Below are 26,033 nucleotides of genomic sequence, written 5' to 3' on the forward strand. Positions count from 1 at the left end.
CATCTACAGTAATATTTCCTCAGAATTTGTCCCACCCACTGAAAAAATGTATCTAATTGATTATTTCACTAACATTAGTTGTTATTAGTTGATATTCCTTGCTTTACGTCTTGAAATCTTAACCAATGAAAGTTTTCATCTAAAAATCCTAGCTGGGCAGTTTCCAGTCTATATTTACAAGTGATACTTTGATGTAATATAATGATTGCACTGCTTTTTTTTCATATAGAAGGCTTAGTAATGAACAACAATCACTATCATCATTTATAGTGGACTTGTGAAGATCTTTTTACAAACTCTAGGATTACTTTCAACAGCAATGGTAAATTAAGAACACAAATAAGTTAACATAAATTAGATTAAATATTGTATATTGTACTACTCCAAAGGCTTAGAAGGCTCTAGGCTTTCCACATTGATTGGCAGGGCGTGTGTTATTCTGAATAGTGCTGTAGACTCTTGCTAGGCTTTCAACTTTCTGCACACTGACAACTGTTGGACGCAAATGATGTGTGGTTATTAAACTGAAGGGTCATTTGACAACAAAGATTTCATCTGCATTTTACTGCCAGAGTAGTTCTCTGTTTGGCATTTCAGCACTAGACTCTACTGAAATTGAGTCATGTACCGTTATACGCTAAACGCTATGAGAACATTAACCTCTGTATGTTGGATATGACCTATGGGATTTCCACAAGTCTTTTCATATAATTAGCACTCGTTATTTTCCTGGAAACTCTTTGAATGTACTGAACTTATGTTATAAATGAACAAATGTCTGATTCCTCAGATACCAAGGTGAGACTCTGAAGTACTGCCTTATTTGACAGTGATGAAGCTATTAACATACCAGAAAGGAGCACGTCATAATTAAGATCTGTCAGTGTCATCGTAACGCTGTGGGTTTAAGCCTCCTAACTGTTCCTTCATTCAAACTCACTGGAGGTAATCAAACAGCATATTTAATCATGCTTTAAGAGAAGGCACGTAGAACCTACCATAGATGTGTTCCAGCAGATCATATTTTTTAATTGCAAAATAATGGATAACTTTGTCACAAAGAAACATTGAAACGCAGGCTGTGGATACAATAAAACTCATTAGCTGTGCATGATTTGTTTTGGTCATGCAGAAATTCCATTTGGTCTATTCAGAATCTTTCTTTGAGTCATCTATAATAGCTTTAGGGTTAATGTGTAAACATTTGTAGTAAGTGATCTATTTTAAATTTTGTGCATCCTCAGTTTTTCAGAGTAAAGCCCCTTGCGAATTGTGAATGTTTTGCAAGCATTATTTCTTGGATGCAGTTCAACAATTAAGCCTATTAACCTGAGCTGAGATACTGGGACATATTTGGTCCCTTTTTAACAACAATAATTATTTTCTCTTTTGGCTCGGCTGAGAGCACCAAGGTAGACAATGGCGATGTGTTGTCTGTTTTATAACTAATCTGATGGTGTTGCCTGTCTGCCTCCATGCTTAGCATCCTGGGAGGCTCCAGTTCTGCTGTACCTGTCGCCGGGTTCACAGGTTAATTGTGCAGGGAACTGCAGGGTGACAGCTCAGGTCTGGCCATCATCTCTCTGAGGCGCACAAATAGTCTGAGTGCCGTCCAACTGGACAGAACCATCATTGCAGCACTGTACTGCTGTCCTCTGCAGTCCTGCTTGTCACTTTCAGAGAGTGTTTATCTCCTCTTTGAATCTCACTGAATGATTATATCTAAACTCAGCTGTGCCAGTGTGTGCCAGGCTAACCTAATCGTACACTAGAGAGTCTTTGACCAGCTCACAGTGTTGACGGAGTCGAGTTGGCAGACACAGCTAGAGATTTATGCAGTGGAAACCTTGCCAGGCGCTGGCTGCCCTCGTCACACTCACATACACACACCATCAACATATTGATTCCAGGCATGGCTTTGCATGAAAACAGCCCACCGTTAGCTTGTGGAGCTGTTGGCATGGTGAGTGGAGCGTCCGCAGTGACCTTCTCCACTCTCAATAGGCTGTTGTGTGGCTGTACCTGAGAGCTAGGTGAGATAAGCCAGCGTGCAAGCGGCCGGGGAAGTAGCGATAAGGTCGGAGAGGAACTCTGATGTGCAGTTACATGCCATCCTCCAGATTTAAATGACTCACTGCTGAATTTCCCTGCAGAGCAAGCTGGATCACATTTTCCATTTGTACCCAATCACTGAACCTGGTCTATTGCTGAAGCAGCAGCTACGTGGTGTGGCAGTTGGATGTCAGTACTGGAGGAGCCTCTCCCAGGACACTAACACAGTTAACCCCAGCAGGCAAACTTTCCTTTCAGTTCCCTGGTATTTAGCATTGGCTTAAGTTTTTAACAGTCCTAATGCACACAATATTCCCACAAATCCAAAGACTGTCAAGGTTTAGCTTTTAATGATCACGTATTACATTCATAATAAACTTCACTACACTCTTTCTTTAAAAATAAGGGTTCCAGGCGAACCACTTTTTACAATGATGAACATTTTAAGGTATGGATCTTTAAAACTTCTGCAGTGTTTCATTTAAATCTAAAATGTACTTTTATACTTTTAATGCTTTTAAGGAGCATTGTTAGACTTTAGGCTGATGCATCTCTGTTCATGGAAGCATTTCCAAACCTTTAGGTATTTCTAACAGTCCCCACTCTCCCCTTTTCAAGTTGAGCTCATCTTCTGCCAGTGCCCTGTGGGTTATCAAAGCAGCCAATCAAACACACACCTCCCTCCAGCTCTCTGTGTGTGATTAAACTGTGTCTGGACAGGGAAGAGCGTGGAGAGAGTGACGGGAGTGGAAGAGAGTGGAGGTGGTTGGGGTGTATCTGGGTCATAGTACAGTAGCTCTCATGATTATAGTAGACCAATGATGATACCATCTCGTAGCGTACATCTCACCCATCATGCACTGCAACACTCATCCTGCAGGATAACATCGGCTTACAGATGCTGCACTGATATCGTCATGTGATTCATCCTTCACACCTTTTCCTCCTCTTCCTGCTCTCCTCTATGCTTTGTCGCCCACTCTTTTTCATTTGCACCCACAGTGATTTAACCTGGGCCCATTCACAGTGCATCATTTGGCTGAGTGCGTTTGGCTGAGCATCACAGTGTATATTATTAAGTGCTGTGGATGGCACACAACAGCCAAGAAATTAGTAAAAGCTTTTAAGGCCAAGCACTCCACTGTCAGGATGTTGATGGCAAAATGGATTATTGCACTTGAATAAATCCAAGGCAAAGCATGGTTAAATCAGCCTCCATTCCATATATAACTTCATTATTCTTTCATATTAACAATTCCTTACATTCTGTTTTGATTATTTGCTCATGAACACAGATTTTTCTCTTCTCTGATTTCTCACCTGTAAATGATCCATTAACAACAAAAGGCCAGTGTGGCCCGAACACACTTGTGGTGTGTAATTAAACATTTGTCTCACAATCGTCTGCTATGCTGTTATCTAGTGTCTTCTTCAGTTTTCCGTACTCCATGGCTTGCCCAGCTTGTTGATCTCTCCATTAACACACAGCAGGATTTAAATCTCTTTCTTAAACTTGAAGTTTATTTTGACATTCCTCTCAACAGCTGTTAGAGGGAACATTACTCTGTTGGAGACACTCACACTCACTTCCTCAGGAGAATAAGCTCATTCCAGCTATTAGCCACTGTCAAAGTGTTCATGGGAGACTAGTGTTAAGATTTAATGAATGAATGATTTTGTTAGGAGGACACTATCCTCGCTATATGAAGGCATGAAAAGCACATTATTTACATATGAAGTCTTAAAAAGTTTAAACATTCAAGGTTTTACTAAGATTCTAACAATTAGATGTTCTTAAAATGTCTGATAGAGCTGAATTACAAGAATATTGAGATAAAAGACACCAGGCATGTGGAAAAAGAGCCCATTTTTAAATGTAAACAGCATCTAAGGACAAGGTATATGTGTTCAATTAAATAACAGTATGCGATGTCACATGTTTCATAAACCCAACAACTTTTTATGCTGAGTACGTGTATTAGTGCACTTTGGCAGGAAATGGCCTTCATCTCGAACTCTTTCTGCTAAGCCTTGGCCCTTCGTCTGAATACATACAATGCACATATTTGGTAGGTGCCCACATTAAAATGCATCAAGTGATGTTTATTTTGAATCTCCTGTTTATTCAATAACAAAATTAGTACTATGAAGATTATTTCAACTTTTGAACGGCATATAACAAGAACAACCCTTTCACGTAATTGCAGTGGGCAGTTTGTGGTAGCATAAGTGGTGTTAATGTCTTTTGTTCACCAGACTAATGAGTTTAGGTGTGAGTGATCTCCTAGTCTTTGAGGGTGATTAGGAGCACTTCTGAACTGATTCAAAGGAGCCCTGATTGCGGATTCTGAAAACTGCCTTCATTTGGATGAGCTCTCCAGCTGGATGGCTCTCGGATTTGTCCTCTGATGAGCGCCCCCACCCCCGGCTCCGCCATTAGCCCACAGCTCACACCAAAGGCAAGCAGGAACGTTCCATCAGGAACAATCAGGGCATGGCAGCCGGGCGCACTACAGCAGTGGTGGGAATTCTCTTCCATTGTGGTCCTAATAACTGAGACCATCCACACTGTGTTGGCTTCATTTTTCCAATAATGAAGATCAGTATAAAACAATGGCTGCTCCTTGATCCATTTCTTGTTGCAAGGGATGAGAGTAAAAATAGCGTGTAGCTGGCATTAGAACTAACCAGCTCATTTCACTTCTTTTCCTCTGCAGGTATGATACCATCACAAACCAATGGGAGACGGTCTCGCCGCTACCCAAGCCTGTCCACTCAGCAGCTGCCACTGTGTGTGGGGGAAAGGTCTATGTGTTTGGAGGGGTGAATGAGGCTGGACGATCAGCTGGTGTCCTACAGTCCTACGTCCCTCAAACCAACACCTGGAGCTTCATAGAGTCTCCTATGATTGGTAAGGAAACAGAGCAAGGAATTTGATTTGTTTTGTTTGCCTGTGTGTGTATAACCAAAGCTGTGGTTTCACAGATTTCTAGTTGAGCCAACAGCACAACAGCAGCACACAACACTATACTTCTTGAGTGCACATATACAACAGTAGGAAAACATACAGGATACACAATAACTACACACAACAACAAAACTTAGGAGGATGAATGCGATGCTATCAGTAGCGATTGCCCTAAGACTGCAAGGGAAGCTCAGCTTCCCCTAAAATGTAAAAAATAAGTGATCAAATATATACTGTTGTTCATGTCATTGAATAAATATGCACTACAACGCGCTCAACTTTTGTTCAGAATCAACTTCTTATCCGTGGTAAAGACGCGGCTTTCCGGGAGTTTCACAGTGCTTTAAACCGTGAGGACGCTGAGCGTCCATAGAGTTCAATAGCGAAGCAGCGAAGTGCCGCGAAACGAGACGAGTCATTGGATAAATGCTGGGCTTTGTCCCGCCCATCGGACGCTCAGTGTCTCTGGGGGTCTATGGGGCAGTGGGCTGGCCTCGGCTGGCCCGGACGTTCAGCTTCTGCATGATGATTGGCTGATCTGTCTGAGGCTGAATCCCTTTTTGATTGACAGCGAATTGGGCGAATCAGCGATCCTTTGGTGTAAAGATCCGTGGGAACACAGGTGGACACACTTCACATGGGCCAAGGCCGTTTAAGCAGCCTAGCTCTGCTGGCCATTGAGAGGACACTAGTCAAGTCCCTGGAAAAGACGCCTTGTTGGTACGACAGGGTCACAGATCATTTTCTTGAAAAGGAACGGAGGGTAGAATTTACGTATAAATAAAACGACACATTTTATGATGTAGGCCGAAATTGAGCTTCCCCTCCTTGAAAGACCAGCATCCGCCACTGGATGCTATATAGTATATACTATTCCGTATCTCCTTAAAGGGGCAATATTATACCCCTTTTTCCACAAGTTGGCACAGTTCCCTGGGTTCTTAATGAAATGTCTGAGAGGTTTTGTCAAATTATCACAAAGACCAAACAACACCATACTTTTCTCCCCCTGTCCAGACAGCTGTGTTCAGAACAACTGGTTTTAACTTCTGTTTCTTTAAATGATAATGAGCCTCTGTTTACTCCAAATGCAAGTTTCCCTTTAGTCCACATTTAATTAGTTCTCTTTTTTTTTCACGCTTGCTTTGTTTGTTTTGCTTCACTTAACCTCATCTTTGCACTCTCACATGAACTCCTGTCCGGTGCTGTGATGGAATAGATTCAGATGAGGAGGCGGGACAGCCCTGAAGTGCCTGTGATCTGCATGATAAGCTGCACAAAATCAGAATGACTGATTCCATGTTTTCAGACATGAAAACAAAAATTGACAGGGTTTTCATATGTACCTTTTAAAATGTGAATTCTGTCAAAACTGATGAAACAGAGATACAATGCAGTGCAACAGAATATTGTGTAATGCACCTTTCAGTTTAAAGGAAATTGAATCTATGCACTTGTATAACATCAGCTGGTGAGGTTTAGACACATTCATAAGAATGCTGTTTAACAAGCAAATTAAACTTGACTTTTATATCATTTGTAGTAGTATGGAGATAAGGGATGGAGTGTAGAGTGTTCTGTGAAGGCAGATGTTGCTGAAGTCATGTTGGTGCAAACTAGTGCAAGCGTCCATCATGTGTATGGAGCTGATGATCAGAGCAAAGAGACAGAGTGGAAGATACCCGTGGCTCAGGTGCGAGTGTGGGACAAATGTTAGTGATCTCTGCATTGGAGGGTGGTAGAGTTGTTCAGGCACCATACAGTGCCCCATTTCTCTCTCTCTCTGAGTGAGTCTTCACTCACCTGGCTGTGGGCAGGCCTGATTGGACAGAGTGAGTGATTTGACAGGTGAAAATGAGTCTATAGCTGGTGCAGAGCCTGAGAGAGGAGTGTAATGGAGGGATTTTGATGCTTTCTGCAGATTTTCATCCATTACTCCTTCTCTCTGTCCCTCGGCCTCATTCTCACACCTTCTTCCTCCCTAAACCTGCTGGTGGCAAAGAGTCTCCAGGAGGTTGTTGCACACCTGGGTCATCATAGAGAACATGCTCCTGCTGTGAGGCTCAGTACTAAAGAGAGATAATCAAAATATCTGCTTTGCTGCCACTTCAGAAAGGAATGTAAATTGGCTTCCCAGCAGTCTTCAGTCAGAGAATGTATGCACATTTTATCATTTCTAGCAGACTCACGGTACACATATATAACAACATTCAAAAGTTTGAAACCACCGGCCATATTGTCTTTTATAACACACAGATGTATTGAAAATAAACGAAATTATTATAGAGTGCCAGATTGTGAGTTTTATTCAAACTGATATTTGATGATACTTTGATCTATCTAATAAAAATGTCACTGCTACACCACCAGGTGTCAGGTAGATATCAGCAAAATATCCTTGTTTGGGGCGGCACGGTGGTGCAGCAGGTAGTGTCGCAGTCACACAGCTCCAGGAACCTGGAGGTTGTGGGTTCGATTCCCGCTCTGGGTGACTGTCTGTGAGGATTTGGTGTTTCCTCCCACAGTCCAAAAACACACGTTGGTAGGTGGACTCCAAAGTGTCCGTAGGTGTGTGTCTGTGTTGCCCTGTGAAGGACTGGCGCCCCCTCCAGGGTGTATTCCAGCCTTGTGCCCAAGGATTCCAGGTAGGCTCTGGACCCACCGCGACCCTGAACTAGATAAGCAGTTACAGATAATGAATGAATGAATAAATATTCTTGTTTTGATATCAGAGGGAACATCAAAATTGGTAACATGCAGTTGCTTTCAGAAAAGTAAGAATAATACCATGCCATCACTGTCAATAATAAACTGTTTTTTATAATATGGCAGTTTTGGTAGATGTTGAAACATACCATCGCTGTCCTTCACAACTGTATGAAACTTCCGTGATGAATCGACTAGTAGAAATGCTCCAAAATAACTCTGAATAATATCTTTTTACTGCAGTTTATGAAGGTTATTTTCCCCAAGTGTTTCTTTGGACAGCGACACTGTGTATCATATACATACAAGATAAATGCTTATGCATTGGCATGAGCTCACAGTTCATTTACTAATGCATCCTTAATTCTGTATCACACTCTGTTTTCTTCTCATCACAGTCATATTAACACTCTTCTCTAAGGGACACATCTGTCACATTTCTGTGCTTTGTTTGAGTGTTTATTTAAACCCTAAAATTATTTTAAAGTGTGTCCCATATTAGAGTTAATGTTTATACTGAAATAGTGCAGTGATTCCAAACTTTTGAAGTCTGAATGATGATCCCCAACACTGTGTCGCAGGCTCCGTAAGACTGTTGGAGCACTACTTTATCCCCATACTCCCTGCTGACAGACACGCTGTCAGGGAAGTGCAGGTGTAGTGGTGAAAGGGGAGGGGAAGTCACACTGGAAGTGGAGCATGGGAGCACTGATCAAAAACAATTACTTGTACAAATCGCATAGAATCGCTGTGCTTCTTCAGAGAGAGGCCCATTAAATGTGATTCAGGGGCCTTGTGGAAAGTGTGATGAGTTATTGGCCATCCAGCTCCTGGCCACTCAGGTAGTCGACTGCGTCAGGGGCTTATAAACTTCACCCTGACTATGATTCATCACTGCCTGTGCCTCCCTGCCACCACTAGCCCTGTCTGAAAACATTCACCAGCCTCCCAAATTACTGGCAAGAAGACTTGTGTTTGTCAGGGGTTTTTTTCACCATGAAAGTCCTTGAAAGTGGAGTGGCAGGCTGCACTCTGAGCTTTCAGTGGCGAGGGCGAGATGGGATGCACTGAAGGAGTCCCACTTCAGAAATCTCAAGGTGTTTATTAAAAATCGGGGACCCTCAATTCCCTCCTGTCCCTCGTTTTTCCTGCAACCTTTCACAAGCCCGGCTATTCCAGCAGCTTGTTTGTTTAATAACCTCCTCTCCTTTTTTTTGTCCATTTCCCATCATTGAGGCACAGGCTTAGAGGAAAATGGAAGTAGACATCTCTGCAAATTGGTGGCTTGAACTGTATACTTCTGCCTTTATCTCCTGTGGAAAGATGCGTTCCATGTTAGTGTTGCTGTTGACGGTCCTTTCATTTGATAGAGACCTTGGAGTTGTCTTGCCGGGGGCAGAATCACACCATCAAAGAACAGCCGTAATCCCTTTGTGTTGCGTTTGAATCCTTTGTGTGGTGATTTTTGGGCTTGGCGTACAATAACATGGGCCTAGCACCGGTAGCAGACACGGCCGATAGAATCACAGCTGCTTTTGAACAGAGAGAATGAGAGAACATGTGTGGGAGTTGTTTATGTGGAGTGAGATAAGGAGCAAGGGTTTTACAAGCTCTTGACGGCAGTGCAGATGTTTGTACACGAGAACTGGTTTGGATCTGAATTAAACGATTGTAAGTCAAGTTCATTCAAGTGGTCTGTGCCACTCATCTGCGTACGTCAGTCTCTATTCTTCAGGCCCATCATGTGACACACAACTACAGAAATGCTCAACACAACTGGACTTGGGAGTAGTGGATCTCCCTGCTCAGGATGGAGCACACAGCAGTATCTTTGCGATGAGCTGGAGTTACATTTGTGATGTAAAACTAACATTCGGACCTGACCACACTCGTCTCAGAAGAAATGTTAGAAATGTTAGGCGTATACAAACATTTGGCCATTAACTGTATATCTGTATGGGTGCTGACGCAGCCTATCAATACGAGAACTAGTGCAAACGGTTGTCAGTAATAAAGCACCATGGCTCTCAGCAGCAGAAGCCCCAGTGCATTTAGAGAATTGCTGCCTGCTTGCTCCGTATGCAAACGAAGCAGAAGTGACGGTGAATGACACAGCTGTTAGAGGAGAAGACGCCTCCCCCCGGCTCACTCGGCCTTTAGCTCTGTAGGGCTGTCTGTAGCACCACTGTTTGGAGTGGCATGGAGAGAGGGGGGGTGTTATCTGGCCGTCACTCATACAGGAGTGGCAGAGCTTTTAATGAGATGCACCTGGCAGCCGGCACTCAGGAGCCTGCTGAAACCGCACAGCGGCCAGCCGACGCGTTTATGTTTCCACCATTAAATCCAACGGCTGTTTTACACATTCCTTCCGTGCACGGCTTCTCAAGCGTCCAACGCAGGAGGAAAAAACAAAAAGCTCAAACATGGTGTGTGAATTATTCATAGGCGTGATAAATTGGCCCAGCTGTAATCGTTTGGGAGACAATTTCCCTGTCAGAGAGGATAGGCTCGGTGATAGCACCTTCTTCATATGCTGCTGGACGACCTTTCGTTTAGGCGGCGTGGCCAGGTGTTTGGCTGCCAGTCACTTGCCGTCTCGTGATGGATGTTTGTTTATTTATTTGGTATGTTAAGGATGATCTTTACAAAATTCATTGTTTCAATGTAAAGAAAATGGCCGCAACAGTCGAAAGGCCCTCTGCAAAGAGGGCAATAAATAGTGGACCACACCAGTTTGTAGTGCACATTTTCATGAAAAACAGCGGCCATTACTCATTCTCCTGGTTAATAACAACATAAAGCATAACCAGCCTAGGTTGGGGGGGGGGGGTAAGAACAGGAAAGATAGCCAGCGAACGAAAAGGGGAAAAACACATTTTTATCTGTTGGGGCATGTTAAATCACACTGCTTTGGAAGATTCTATCTTCACGAATAAATCAGTTCTATAGCAGCATATAAAAGCACAGGAACATGAACAAAGTACCAGAGTAGATACAAACAACAAAGTTCCACAGTCTGTAATCCACCTCATTAATTATCTGACATTTCATGAGCACATTGTGGAAAGCACAATAAGTTTGTGCTGATATGAATTACATTATCCCAGCAGGCAGTCAGTCATAGCAACACATTTACTTGCCAAAAGAGACTGCACAGCTTTTCTGCTCCCCCATAACTCCAGGCCTGAAAGCACTGGCAGATCTGAAAGCGTGCAGGCCTTTGACATCAAGACACATGCAAGTAAAGTTATTCCAGTGTGTGTAGAATTGCATCAAAATGCTAAAAGTGTGTTGTTTTTGCTCTCCTCCTGCCTCTCTGGGGGTTGTTTAGATAACAAATACGCCCCTGCTGTAAGCCTCAATGGATTCATCTTCATCCTGGGTGGAGCTTATGCCAGAGCCACAACCATCTACGACCCGGACAAGGGCAACATCAAAGCAGGGCCCAACATGAACCACTCCAGACAGTTCTGCAGGTACGCCTCATTAACACCGCATGTAGTCAACCTCTCCTCACATTCACATCACCTCTGCTTTGATTTTATTACATCATTAAAGGAACACTGTGATTAATACACACAGAGTTTCCAAAATGACACAAATCTTGTTAAAATAACCCTGTTCTTTTACTTGGTAAAGTGAATGTAGATTTAAATTTTAACACGTAAGTAACAGTGAAAGTTGGGACAGAAAATAAGGCATTTAATGATGTATAACAAAGGTATAGAAGATCATTTATTTTTAACTAGCACACACTACTTTTCTTTCCCTTCTACTTCCATTTTACTAAGACATGAAGTGCTGTGACTGTTCTGCCCGAGTTTTAAAGCATGACAAATCTCATTCTCTGCTCCTCTCTCGATTTCGCAGCGCAGTGATCTTGGACGGGAAGATCTATGCTACAGGAGGAATCGTGAGCAGCGAGGGCCCAGCATTAGGCAACATGGAAACCTTTGATCCTTGCACCAATACATGGACACTTCTCCAGAACTTGCCCTGCCCGCTCTTCAGACACGGCTGTGTGGTGATCAAGAAGTACATCCAGAGCGGCTGACCATGGTCCAGACACACAACCTCTCTCTCCTCGGTGCACTGCAGGGATCAAAGACAAACTGCTGGATGTGTGTCTAACATTAAAGAGACTGGTGTCTCCTAGACTCTCTCCCCACAGACTCCCACCAGCTCAGCTTTCCTGCACAATCCTGAACAGACCGGAGCGGAATCCCAGCGCTCCACAGGTCCAGACTCTGTAAAGGATGTGTAGAGCAGCTATCCCTCACTAACCGGTGTTGTGCCATTTGAATACTCAGCCCATTGTAGAGGCTTGTGTCCTTCAACTTCTTTTCATATTTATTTTCTTATACATCCCTTTGATGTTTTATTCTTTCTAATTACATCTGTATCTTTTAGACATAACAACAACTCATCCATCATTTTTTCATGAGTGCATCATGCTTTCGAAAAGATACTGAAATCAAAGAGATGTGGTTTATCACACTTTCCATGACCTGTCTAGTCACGCCATGACATCACAGAACAAACGTGAGTCTCCGTCCATTCACAGAAGTACTAAGCATCCCGAGACACGTCAGGAAGGGAAATGTATTTCTTTGACTTGAGGCAGCTTTACGGTTCTAGTGCTGTGAAATGGTCTGGATGAGGCAGTGTGAGCGATATAATGCAGCACCTGCAATTCTAAATGACACATCGCATTAAGAGACAGGACGACAGAAAGATGTTTGTGTTTTTTCTCCTCCTGAACATAATCAAAGCACAATCTGCTCGTCGTTGAGAGAAATGCTGCAGGGTCTGTTCCTCAGTTCCATCCAAGTCCACTTACTACCAGCTATGTTCAGGATGTGGAGGAAGGGTCTGTGAGGGGGAGGAGGCTGGGGGTCCTGTATCATAAGAAAGGAAATATGTATATTTTAAAATTGAAGGTAATTCTGTATAAATGTTTTTAGAAAATTCCATAGGTTGGACAATAATGTCTGTAAATCTACCCAAAGGGACCATTTACATATGTTATTAATGATGCAACATAATACATATCCAAATTCTGAAAAAAAAAACAGTGTCTTGTTTTCCTTTGAGTCGAGTCGAGATAGACGTTATTCTGAGGTTCAGGTTCTGCTGTTTTTGTTTTCTTGGGGTGAATGTTCCAACAAAACAGAAGAGTACACACCTGATGTGTTTGGAGACACTGCCCACTGATTGTTAATGTTCAGAACATAAATGTAATAATAATAATGTTATTACCCGCTACCATTTTATTTGTGAAATCTATTGATGATGCGTGAATTTTCCTACAAAACCAAGGACCAGAACGCAAGGCATTCAACAAAGAATACAATATGAACCGTTTATTCAAGTATAATCACAGCAGTTTAATTGAGAAATTACAGTAAATGTATCATTTTCAAACAGGACTTTCACTAAAATAACACTTAAGAAAGGGGCAGGATATTAGCCATGTTCCAACTTAGCTTCAAAAGAAAATCAGATAAAAACCCTGGCAATAACAGAAATATGTCCAAAAACATGTGATCAATAAATTAAGAATAGACTATAGATTTAATGAAATTAATTGTGTGAGGGGTAATCTGCATATGAGACTGACTTTATGAACCTGTCGACTGGATGATTAACCACTCGACTTTCCATCAATGAAGAGGTGAAATGGGGGAATATTCAGAAATGTAAAGAACTGTAGGTTGTAGGTGATTGGTAATTGTTTAAAGCTCCACTCAAAGCAGAATAGTGAACAGGCCAGTTTTTGGTCCAGCAACAAATCAGACTTCAGAATAACAGCAGCACACCAGCCATTAAGTGTACCACAGCCTTTAACAAGTGCAGAACCTGATGCTAATGAGAGGGTGCTGTTCAGCACTAGTTCCAGGAAGGTGTTTTGGCAGTTACTGACCAGGGCCTTAAACCCAGTTTGCACAACATCGTGAGTTATCTGCTGTCATCCATTAGAGAACCAAACAGTCGAAGAAATGAAACACAATCCAAACCAAGTCAAAGGAAGTGAGGTAACACATAACATGACATCTGACCTCGTCATGAGAAGCTCATTACATTTTTTTTAACAATGTAAGCACCACATTAAGACATGGTTTTTAAAATGTAAATGCTGTTTCCCAACCATTTTACTATTGTTTTTGATCACATATTTTTATTATCATTTTAAAAATTTATTTTAAATACACATTGGCCAAGTGACAAAATAAGGAATTTGATAAAAATGGGCAACAAAACAACATACCATTCGTAATTCGGCAGGTAGCAGTTAAAATAACATGGATAATGCTGTAGTCTCACTTTATAGAATTGTGAGTGTGTGCGAGACAAATTTACAAATTCATCAGGGTCTCAGAACCAGTGGTCAGCATCACAGTAGCAACTACAGCCCCACACCTCACAGACCAGTCGTGTTCTCCGTCTGCAACAAGGGGCAAGAGATGACCAAACACTAATCACCATTGCTTTACTTTCAGACTTGTCCTGTAAGACAGTTTTACCACAAATCTCAAAGCACCACCACTGTCAAAATGGAATAAATAGGTCATTAATGTAGCAGTGACCTGAGACCAGTAAACCTCCATCTGCTCCACCTGCACAAACCTGCTACAAAAATGTGCTACATTATGACTCCAACTTCACAAGCTGTGTAACAAATTTCCAATTTGCTTTTTTACGCCAGCTGTATACAAAAGAACAGACGGAAAAACAAGTTAAATTAGGTTAATAAATAGATGTGAAGAGCTTGAAAAAAAAGTGATTACACAGGCGTGAAAGGAAACTGTAGTGAAGTGGACAAAATACATCTGCCATCGCCAAGGCCCCGCTTAAAAATCCAAATAAATCTAAAGGAGATCAAGGGATGCCATGAAAGAAAAAAGTAAGGACAGATATTGTAAGCAAAATAGAAACGTACAATACAAAAATTAACATGCGATGTTAGTATCGGCTCAATTGCAAAAAATACAAAATAAAATACAATGACAAAATAAAGTCGTAAAATAAATTGAAGAAGAAGAAAAAAAAAAAAACCTGACCAAAAACCAAACCAAAGTATGGATTACTGCATCAGCCACAGGCCACACTCAGCTCCTGGGCCTGAATGAAGAAGGTTGCAGAGATGTTAGATGACCAAATACTGCTCTGTACTCCATAAATGTTTTTTATCATCAGCATCAAAATAACTTAACTGAGGTAGCCATGGTTCTCTTTTTCACTGCAGTAGTCCAGAGCTAGTTCACTTTTTTTTTCTTTTTTTGCATGTTTTAAAGTTAGTTTTTGAAACTCAGCTTTTACATAAAGACGAGATGAATCTGATTTACAGAAGTCTTTCTACAATCTGGAGAAAGAGTCAGATCAAAGAAGCATCTGAGAAAGCGACTTCAGCTGTTGAGCTATCGCACTAGGCCAAACCTGAACTAAAACCTAGTTTCTGACAGAATAAGTAGCTACCAATCAGATTTTAACACATTAAAAGTCAACTGAAAAACAAATATATCAAGAGTTAAAAAAAAAATAGCAAAAGATAATTAACAAAACAAAAGAAAGCAATATACAAACAAAATAATAATGCTCCAGATAATGAAAAAACCGGCACAAGCAAGAACTGTCTTGTACGTCACGTTTCATACGTAATGCAAATGATATTAGCAATCTTTTAGTTCAAAAACTGAAGTATGAAAAAAGATGTAAAAAATATCGCAACATAGAACTGAACTATGGCAAAACACCTGGCAACAGAAACCTCTTCCTCAGAGGCAGAAAAAACATGGATGTGAATTCAGATGTGTGGAAAAACAACAGAACACAAATTCACATTGTGATGATGTCACAACAAAGGCCAGTCATCTTTCCCCCAAAGAGAACAAACCTCACGGCAGCCGCGATGATCCCTTTACGTAAATACTCATCAGGCCGAGGTTCACCTTTTTTCTTTCTTTCTTTCCTTTTTTAATTATTATTATTTTTATTATTATTATTCTTAAACAATATCCTCTTCGCTTCTGTGCTGTTCATGAGATGCATGCTCCATAATCTCAGCCTTCTATCAACAATCTATCAATGAGAATTAGTTTACAGGTGAAAGCACATGGCAAGCAGTGGCAGTCTCCAGACACTGAATCCAGGTATTACATAAGGAACGAAAAAAAGAGACTAAATTTAAACAAAACAACAACAAAATAGTACTAACATAATTACATCTTGGTTCTAGGAAATGTGTTTGTAATAAGTTATCTATAAAATGTATCTTTTTTCTTTCTTTTGGGGTGGATGGGGTGACACGTCTGTGTTTTATGACTAAAGGGGTTTACAGTACATTCAATCTCAAAAAGTGGAATCAGGTAGAAAATGTTTACAATCCTGTGGGATCCAATAACACACACAAACAAAATTAGCAAGAAATGGTGTTCTTTTCGGCAAGATTATCTCTGCAGTGCTTCTATATAAATGCTTATTGGCTGAAAGATCTCAGGAGACGCAGAGACGCATGGAGAAGGTGGGCAGAGAAGGTGAGTGATTTCCACAGTAAATAAACTGACTCTCTTGGCATCACACCTCATTCACATGTTTTGCCACTGCTGGTGAGAATCTGTGCCTGTGTTTTGCTGTGTGTGGTCTCTTCCTGACAAAGAAGGCTGAGTTTTTTTTTTTCTTTTTCCTGTTTTTAAGTGACATCAAAAAACTTTTTTTTGTCCTATTTAATATTTTTTCAGTTTTGTTTCTCAAATTTTTTTTAAGGAAAGGAGCAGCAAATGGAAACAAAAAACAATAGCACCCAATAGCACCAAGAACGGCCATTAGAAATTGGCATATACGTTTGTAAAATCTGAAACCTACATGAGTCTAGAGTTGCGTTTGGTTCTGTAGACTGGTTCTGTCCAGGTACCTGAGACAATAGCACCAAAGTTGCCACTGTAAGTCTTTGTAAAGTCTCTTTTACCTCTTCCTTTCCCAGTTTCTGTCTAGAGGCCTAACCTGCTCGGCTCCGTTGTGAGGGCTTTGTTCAATAGGTTGATCTCCCCGGTATCACAGGAGTCTCTGATTACGATCGCTGCTGAAAGCTCTTAATTCATCACAGGAATGTTCTGAAACGCTGGACTTGCCTCTCCATCTCCTGAAAGGGAAAACAAAGACAGACCTTGAATAAGTCATAGTTACAGTTACAAGCTACAAACATGTAGAATGCATGGCTTTATGTGATGTAAGAGCCTGAGACAATGGTGGAGCAGCACAACAAAAATTCCTTCAGTGAATGTGGGGGAGGGATTACTGAACGGCAAAAAGAACATAACAGTGAGGTTTAATGAAAAGAACAGGAGTAATATCTCAGTTTAGTTCACAAGCCACAATAAGAGACGACACTGTCAGCTTCTACATTTTTAATCAAAGACTCTACACCATCTTACATTGCACTGCAAATATCAAGTATTTTAGTATGTTGAGCTTTATCCAACACTGCCTTCCTTTGACCTAGCTTATCAAATAATTACATCATAACCTTGAAGAATATTAAGTGGCCTTTTTGGCAATGCAGAGCTACCCTGTACATTTCCAGAGGTGACAGGTAGACAAATATTAAAAGATTCACTCTGGCAATATGAGGCCTATCTTGATTTTATCTATCAGGAAACGGCATCTGATATCTGATCAGTTTGTGCTTTTTCAGCTGTAATATCCATTAACTTCAACTGTATTCCAGCTACCCACACAGTGTGGGTGGGATAACAGCAAAACACTCTCAGGGTGCATTAAACAATAACACAACAAGAATCCGCAAGTAACAATCAAGTCGTACGTCTCAAATACCTGAAAAAGGCCTTGGAAGTCCAACTGAAAGGAGACATGAAATCCACAAAGACATGTGAACGTGTGTGGCCCTTCTCATCTTATTCTCAGCGTTGGGAACAAAAAAAAAGTGTCTCAAGAATGTGTTTTCTTTTCCTTTCTTTTTTTTTGTTTAAAAAGGAACTCGTGAACAAAAGGGGGCACCTGAACAGAGCACATAAATGAGCTCAGGGCTCTGTCTTCTTCCAGTCCCCAGTGCGCCTCCACTTTCTGCTGGCCAACAACCATTACTATTGTATTTGAGAACAGCAAACATAATTTCCCCGGAGGACTGGGCACACAGCTCACTGCAATCAACATGGTGCTCTAATTTCAACACTCAGCAGCTGTTCAGTGCATCAGCATCCAGTCTCCAAGCATCCATCACCAGCTTAGAGCTATAATACCACATTAAACTTATTTTTATTAATTTCATTTGGTGACCATTCCTCAGCTTTAAAATGGGATGCCAACAACTTCATACAGCTATGCTCATGTATTAAGTCTGGAATTAGGGCTGCACAATAACAACACTGCAGACATGCAGTGTCATGTGAAACCCAAGAACTTTTGAGGAAAGTGAAGACGTGTGAATGGGGTTGACGTTGTGTTTATCTGCACATCTCTCGTTCTACAGAGTGAAAAGAACAGAAAAGTGGAAGGAGGAGAGTGGAGTGAATGAATCGCAGAGAAAATCCGACAGAAAAACCAAGAGGAGCAGGGTGAAAAACGAGAGCGAGCGAGAGAGAGATTCACACAGTTCGTGTGTGTGTAGCCAAAATGTATTAAGCGCTGCAGTGCTTAACGGCTATGACCACACTTTTTGATTTAAAGAACAGTTTATAGCTTAATTTACAACTTTTGGGTGCTTGACACAAAAGAAAACTTTTCACAGTTCTCATTTCCAAGACATATCTACCAGAGCCAGACCATATCACAGACAAGTAGCACACCCTGTCAACAGCCCAGTTCAAAATGGCCAGTATCAGTATCTGCTCTTTTAATGGTTATACGCCACTGCTTACAGTAGGGTCCAGAAGAGATGAGTGAGAAGCAGAAGCTGTGGTTTTAATCCATTTTCACTTGGTGCACTTTCTTCTTTCCTAATTTAATTGGTTTTAACACTAATCATATTTCTCTGTGTTCTCACACATACACAGTTCTGTCACTGTGACTGGAGATACACAAGACACAGATGTGGGACAATTCTAAAATCTCTGCACATAATGTGGCTTGTGTAGAAAATCAGAGCACCTTGTTTTATCCCACATGTTCAGATTTAAGCAAACCAAAACAAACTGAGTGGCTTATTTTCAGTCTGTGGATTGGTAGGTGAAAGCCAGAAAAGTTTTTTGTCTTTTTTTAAAAATGTATCCCCTTTAAGGTCTTTCAAAATCCAATTAGATGCTACTTACTGTGATATAAAAATAGTATTTACACCTTTCCCAAGTTCTTTCTGCAAACTTGTCTCAATCAAATGTTTCAGATCATAAAACTTATTTTAATATATGACGAAGACAACACAAGTAAACTTAAAAGTCATGCTCATTCTATTTTCTGAAGATAGATTTACACTGCATTAACAGCCCATAAAGGCTTGCCACAGAATCTCAATGGGATTAAAGTCAGGATTATGACTTGGTCACTGAAAAAACTTTAATTTGCTTCTTTTGATCTATTCAAAGGAGGAGTTGATTGTGTGCACCGGATGTTCTGATGCCTAATCCAATTGTGCTTGAGCTCTAGGTCACAAACTGAGGTTCAAAAATATAAATATATATATATATTAGCCTCCTTTAGGATTCCCTGATAGATAACAGAATTTATGGTTCCATTCTTTCTGACAGCTCATCCAGGCCCTAGAGTAGCAAAGCACCAACAGACCATCACCATGTTTGACGATTGGTATAATGTCCTTTTGTGGAATACAGTGTTCATTTCACTCTAGATGTAACAGCACCCATGTCTTTCACAAAGTTTCACGATGGAGTCATCAGTCCACAAAATATGATCCCAAAAATATTTCATGAAGATGTTTTTTAGCAAATGTTAAATTAGCCGTTGTGTTATTTTGGTCAGCATATTTTTTACCTTAAATCTCTTCTATGGATGCTATGTGTCTTCCTTTTATGGCCCTGACATTAACTGAGGCAAGTGATGCCTGCAGCACATTATACAGGTGCTGGTCATGAAATTAGAGCATCATGAAAAAGTTTATTTATTTCAGTAATTCCATTCAAAATGTGAAACATATTATACTCATTCATTACACACAGACTGATATATTTCAAGTGTTTATTTCTTTTAATTTGATAACTATAACTGACAACTAATGAAAACCCCAAATTCAGTATCTCAGAAAATTAGAATATTGTGAAAAGGTTCAATATTGAAGACACCTGGTGAAACACTCTAATCAGCTAATTAACTCAAAACATCTGCAAAGGCCTTTAAATGGTCTCTCAGTCTTGTTCTGTAGGCTACACAATCATGGGGAAGACTGCTGACTTGACAGTTGTCCAAAAGACGACCATTGACACCTTACACAAGACCCAAAAGGTCACTGCTTAAAGAGGCTGGCTGTTCACAGAGCTCTGTGTCCAAGCACATTAATAGAGAGGGGAAGGGAGAAAAAAGTGTACAAGCAATAGGGATAACCGCACCCTGGAGAGGATTATGAAACAAAACCCATTAAAAAAATGTGAGGGAGATTCACAAAGACTGGACTGCAGCTGGAGTCAGTGCTTCATGAACCACCGCACACAGACATATGCGAGACATAGGTTTCAGTGTCGCATTCCTTGTGTCGAGCCACTCTTGAACAAGAGGCGGCGTCAAAAGTGTCTCACTTCCAAAAAGGACTGGACTGCTGCTGAGTGGTCCAAAGTTATGTTCTCTGATGAAAGTCAATTTTGCATTTCCTTTGAAAATCCAGGTCCCAGAGTCTGGAGGAAGAGTGGAGAGGCACAGAATCCATGTTGCTTGAGGTCCAGTGTAAAGTTCCCACAGTCAATGATGGTTTGGGGTGCCATGTCATCTGCCGGTGTTGGTCCACTGTGTTTTCTGAGTTCCAAAGTCATTGCAGCCATCTACCAGGAAGTTTTAGAGCACTTCATGCTTCCTGCTGCTGACCAACTTTATGGAGATACAGATTCAATTTTCCTACAGGACTTGGCACCTGCTCACAGTGACAGAGCTACCAGTACCTATACTGAATTTGGGTTTTTTTTTGGGGTTATAATCATCAAATTAAAAGAAATAAACACTTGAAATATACCAGTCTGTGTGTAATGAATGAGTATAATATACAAGTTTCACTTTTTGAATGGAATTACTGAAATAAATAAACTTGTTCATGATATTCTAATTTTATGACCAGCACATGTAAATAAATACATAAATAAACCACTGTCTTTTATTTCCTCAATGATGCTGAATTCTCTAAAACATAAAGTGAGTGAAAAATAATGGTTCTAAAAACATACCACCCTTATAAACAGCTCAAACAGGATCAAGCTGCATTAGGACCTTCAAGTTAAGTAAGGGTAAAATGCTGAGAACAAAAGTTTAAATATGACCACAGTCAATGTGGCTTAATTTCTCATCGGGCTAAAGAGTCTAAAGGCTATAGTCTAAAATCCCTCACATCTGCTCCTTAGCATTACACCTGTAAATATATATAGAATACACACTCTATTCACATGCCTGGGAAAAAAAAATCTGGTATATTTAATTCAGATATTATAGTCTGTGTCCACATATGCAATGCACTATATAGCACAGTTGCAATTCCAGTTGTATTCCCCTTAAAGCAATTGGAACCTTTTATTCACCATTAAGTATTTGTATATTTTAATTCATCAACAAGGTCATAGACCTCCTCTACAGAAATAAGCAAGGATTTGCTACTTTGTGAATGCTCATAAACTGAAAGGCATGAAGGCCAACAGAACTAGGGATGTATGGTGAAGATACACATGGAAGGGGAAAAATAAATTATTACTTACTAATCAGTTGTGCTTTGTGAAATGTGATTTGTAAAATAAGGGCACCCGAATGTTAATGATCGTTTCACGTGTAGTGGATCTGTACATTCAAATTCCTGTCTGGTATGTGTGAAAGTAAATGTTAGAGTAATAGTTTAGCAACCTTTTTTGCAGGTTGTAGAGGTAACATCTTTAACAGTAATAATAACAATAATAAAACATAAGAATAATACATATTTATGCACTTGGAAACGCAGTGAAAAAGCTGACGTAGTGTTAATTATGTTCAATGATATCAAAACAAAATCTGCACATGCTTGTAATGTCATACTAAAGGCTCTAAACTTCATACTTTATTTATTTTCTTTTTTCATATATTACATTATCCAGTATCCAGAATCCAGTAGTCACAATTTTAATCATATTAATTTTTAATCAGTAGGGCAAGCAGTGTATACTGCTTTAAAACTCCAACAACAACCAACCACTGTCTCATAAGCTTCTGTATTGCAACCTATTATTGGCTTGCTACCAAACATCAGCATGAAATAGGAATGCATTTCATGTAAATTATATGCAAATGTCACTTGAAATCTGGCTTTTGATTCCATCCACCTGAATAATCAAATGGATTCAAATCTCTGCTTGCCTCCATACTGTTCAAAACTTTCTGATTTTCATCAAAACACAAATGGTTCATACAATGTTCAGCGTGGTCTATGCTGGGCTTGATTTTACATAGCTTTGATGAATGAGGACATATATATCCAAATGTAATACTTAAACATGCAATCATTGCTGACATATGCAATCAGTTACATACAGAAGTATGCAAGGGTGTGATGCACCTAGTGAAATAATGTTTTGATATTTTCTATGTTTAAATAAGTAAACATTCTCTAAAGACAACAGACTACAAATGACTATATTTATACTAGTGCTGGGCAGTATGACCAAAATTCTATATCACTGCATTTTTCAATATTATATCGGTTTCACCATATTTGACCCACCCTCCCAACCCCCGTTTGGTTCAGTTCCGACCTTTTAAACCCGAAGTCCCTCCAGAAAACAGACATGACTCCTTTTTTCGGCAAATGTTCTTTTGGGTCATCATCTTCTACTTCAATGTCTGGTACAATTTCTGGTTCAGAATTTCCCCTGTCCATTTTCACCATGCTCAACAACTCCACAAAGGGCGCTGATAATTTCACATGATGTGAGACGTCTCTTTACTCTGCCGCTGCACTATCATGAACGGTTCGCACCGCACTGTTTTGCCACTGCGCTCAAAGTTCAACCAAATCTGTCTCACGGCAAGCGACGCACAGAACACTGCCGTCTGTTCCATATATGAATATATGAATAATTAATATCATATCATAAAAATAAAAACCAGTTTTCGGTGCCAACCAGTATACCACCCAGCACTATTTTATACTCTATATTTTTTGCCAACTAATTTTCACTCAAAATATCCACAAATCATTATTTGCCATCTGACCCAGGGTACCCAGACTTGTATATAGAACACCATGATATTTCAGGAACAGCCACCTAACATCACAAAGCCCAGTGCTAAAACAGTGCATTATCTTGAGCACTGTTGAGATGAGTGTAAAATTAGTTAATATTTTTTCTTTACTAAAGAAACATCTTATAAGCAGTGGTCTAAAGATGTTTGAAGACAGTGTATATTATTTTGCATTGGAATCATAGGTGTCACTCACCTCGATCAAGTGGGTTTTGTCATAATCCCTGCGGTGCTGATAAATGCATTGACTGAGCAAAGAGTAGAGTCTTTCCAGCTGATCCACACTGTAGCCCTCACTCTTCAACACAGCCTGATCCAGTAGGGCCTAGTTGACAAAGAACAGAGAGATACATATCAGTTAGCAGCCATCAACAACAAAACACACAGGACCACCAAGAACAAAGCTGAAAGATTTTTCATATTTATTTGCAGTCAATTTATAAGGGTGATATTTTCAGATTACAAGAACAGACATTTTATTGTGGCCAACATAAAAAACTATTTTAAGTAATGAGATTTAACCCAATAACTTAACAGAACATCCACATGCACCCAAACAACCACATGCTTTGACATCACAACCACAGTTTCAACTCTTTAAAATCCCACCAACATCCAGACCTGGACTTTAATATTGCAGTAGCAATCAAGGTCCTAAAAATACCACTTGCCCAAATTCAATCCTAATGTTACAGATCAACTTATTTTAAGACTAAACTATATAAATGGTGTAAACTGGCATTTGGACGCCATTCTTGTGTCAATAAAGGTTAAGGCTAGTTAAAATGTTCTAACATTACGAAAAGGCTAACAGGTAAAGTCTCAAAAAGGTAAAGCAAACAGATTTTTAATGCAGCTCAGACTGACTTTCAAAGACACATCGTCTCAACTCCTCAAACCACACAAGGAAAGAATGAGTCAGAGAATTCTATGTTCTAGACTTGGCAACGCTATGTTCTATTTGGCACATTTAAAGGAGCAATTGGTAACATAATGGGTCTGTCCAAAATCCTAGTGAACTGTCTACATACAGAGCTGTACACGCCATAGCATGTGCGCTCCCAACACATAGGCTGTCCCAATTCTTAGATACCTCATATGCTGACAACCAAGGTAGCTTAATCTGGGCAAATTTTAAAGCAGCATCGAACTGCGCCTGGGAAGGCAGTCCCATAATGCAGTGCAAGCACAACTCCCATCTGTTCCGCTCTTCTCCCAGAGCAAAAGTTATTAAAATAAAAAACAGGAAGACTAGAATTCATTGCAATGAAATGCTGAGGCAATGCTAGCGGCTGAGGTATGTAAACACAGATTGCATGCTGTGGGCAGGAACAAGCCGTGACGTAATAGCTCTCTAACTAGAACGTCTCAATAATCTGCCTCATGAGGAAAAACGTCTGTTAGAATGCTGTCTACTTAATCAGCTGTCTATGCAGTCAGTGCCTACTTAGGCAGCTCACTATGTTTTGGGACAGTGTGTGATCAAAGACTAAGTAAACAGGCTAAGATGAAGCACTGGTGTCTCTGCTAGCAGTGCTTAAGTCAGTATATTCTCTTTCAGATGTGCTCATTCCAGAGCAGAGCTCTACTGGAGTTTTGGCCAAAGATCAGGTTAAATATTAGCTTTATCTCATATTAAACTGATACATAATGGGTTAAATGATTTCGCACAGCTAGTGATTTTAAAGCCCATTTAATTTAAGACACAGTCCAAATAACTTTAACACTGCTCAGGACAGCTAGGTAGAAAGATGTATTCCTTACCAAAATTAAATTAAAACTTGAACATTCTCCTGTGACATAAACAGGATGGCAAAAGTTTCCTCTGCTCTCCTCCTTCACTACTCATCGTACCAAGATTAGACTGAGAGGAATTTAGCATTTTAAAGAAAATTACAATTCTTTCTTCAAAATGTTCTTTTTTATTGTAGTTTCAAGCATGCATTTTAATTGAAGTTGCAAGCTAAGTAACTGTTCAAAATACTACTAATTCTACTACTATTACTATTAATAATAATAGTAATAACAAATATCAACAATAATAAGAGTACTTATGAAAAAAGTATTATAGGCGGATTTTTTAACTAACTAATTCATGTTAGTGCTTTATTTATGTGTGTGTGTGTTTGGGTTTCCTAGTCAGACTCCTTATAGCTTTACATGGCTGTTAAACTCCAAAAGAATATAAACACACAGGTAGAATGAAATAAATATAAGTGAGTGGAGAAAAACAGAGACAAAGTAATCTCAATAGTATAGAGAAGGGCCACACACAAACCTGGTACCAATGAAAATCTCCCCCACATACATATGGGACAGGGGGTCAGCCATCTTCAAAAGCAATTAAGATCACAGCGACAGCTAATTAAGGCAAATCATAATTACCTTCCATTTCGTACACTGCTCCAGCATGCTGGTGTTTACATTTCACATTCACTTTAATTAAAATGCCTTAGACCCAGCAATGCCCTTTCAATTGACATGTTCATCACAATGATCCTGTGGCCAATCAGCTGCTCATCAAAACGCATACTGATTAGTTATTAGGCTACACTGACAGGCTCTGGTTTCATCAGTGTAAGTCAAATTAAACTGTGCTGACTACTTACAAGGGTTTAGCCACAAGAACCAAGCACACTATGCAAAAAGCGGACTGTTCCTGGATTAAATGTCTATGGAAAGAAATAACAACAAAACTGGGTTGGCTTTTAATGTGAGCCTTAATAAGAAAACATGTTTAAATCTGTTTTTTTTCTTTTATTACAGTTAAATAACTTGTACTTGAAACATTTACAAAGTAAAACCCAACCTTTCTGTAGAAAAGCCTATTACAAAGAGGCCAACGTTAGGATCCGGAGACCAATTTCAGAAATACAGCACTTGCGATGTCATAAAAGTCATTATTAAAAGACTTTTTTGCCTATTTGCATAATTGCAG

General features: G+C 40.1%; 2 protein-coding genes across 2 annotated transcripts in view; one reads left to right on the forward strand and one right to left on the reverse strand.

Moving 5' to 3' along the window:
* Positions 1-12,736, forward strand: part of LOC136702497 (kelch-like protein 29) — a 216,394-nt gene extending 203,658 nt beyond the window's left edge. The window contains exons 12-14 of the mRNA XM_066677586.1: positions 4,770-4,963; positions 11,058-11,202; positions 11,597-12,736. Coding sequence (XP_066533683.1) covers positions 4,770-4,963; positions 11,058-11,202; positions 11,597-11,780 — 523 coding nt within the window. The 3' untranslated portion in view covers positions 11,781-12,736. The remainder of the gene's footprint in view (positions 1-4,769; positions 4,964-11,057; positions 11,203-11,596) is intronic.
* Positions 12,737-13,090: 354 nt separating this feature from the next.
* The window catches only part of atad2b (ATPase family AAA domain containing 2B), a 91,572-nt gene continuing 78,629 nt past the window's right edge, over positions 13,091-26,033 (reverse strand). Inside the window, exons 27-28 of the mRNA XM_066676058.1 lie at positions 23,292-23,420; positions 13,091-16,865 (exon numbers count right to left, since the gene is read on the reverse strand). Coding sequence (XP_066532155.1) covers positions 16,824-16,865; positions 23,292-23,420 — 171 coding nt within the window. The 3' untranslated portion in view covers positions 13,091-16,823. The remainder of the gene's footprint in view (positions 16,866-23,291; positions 23,421-26,033) is intronic.

The sequence above is a fragment of the Hoplias malabaricus genome, chromosome 7, assembly GCF_029633855.1.
Source record: "Hoplias malabaricus isolate fHopMal1 chromosome 7, fHopMal1.hap1, whole genome shotgun sequence".
NCBI lineage: Eukaryota > Metazoa > Chordata > Actinopteri > Characiformes > Erythrinidae > Hoplias > Hoplias malabaricus.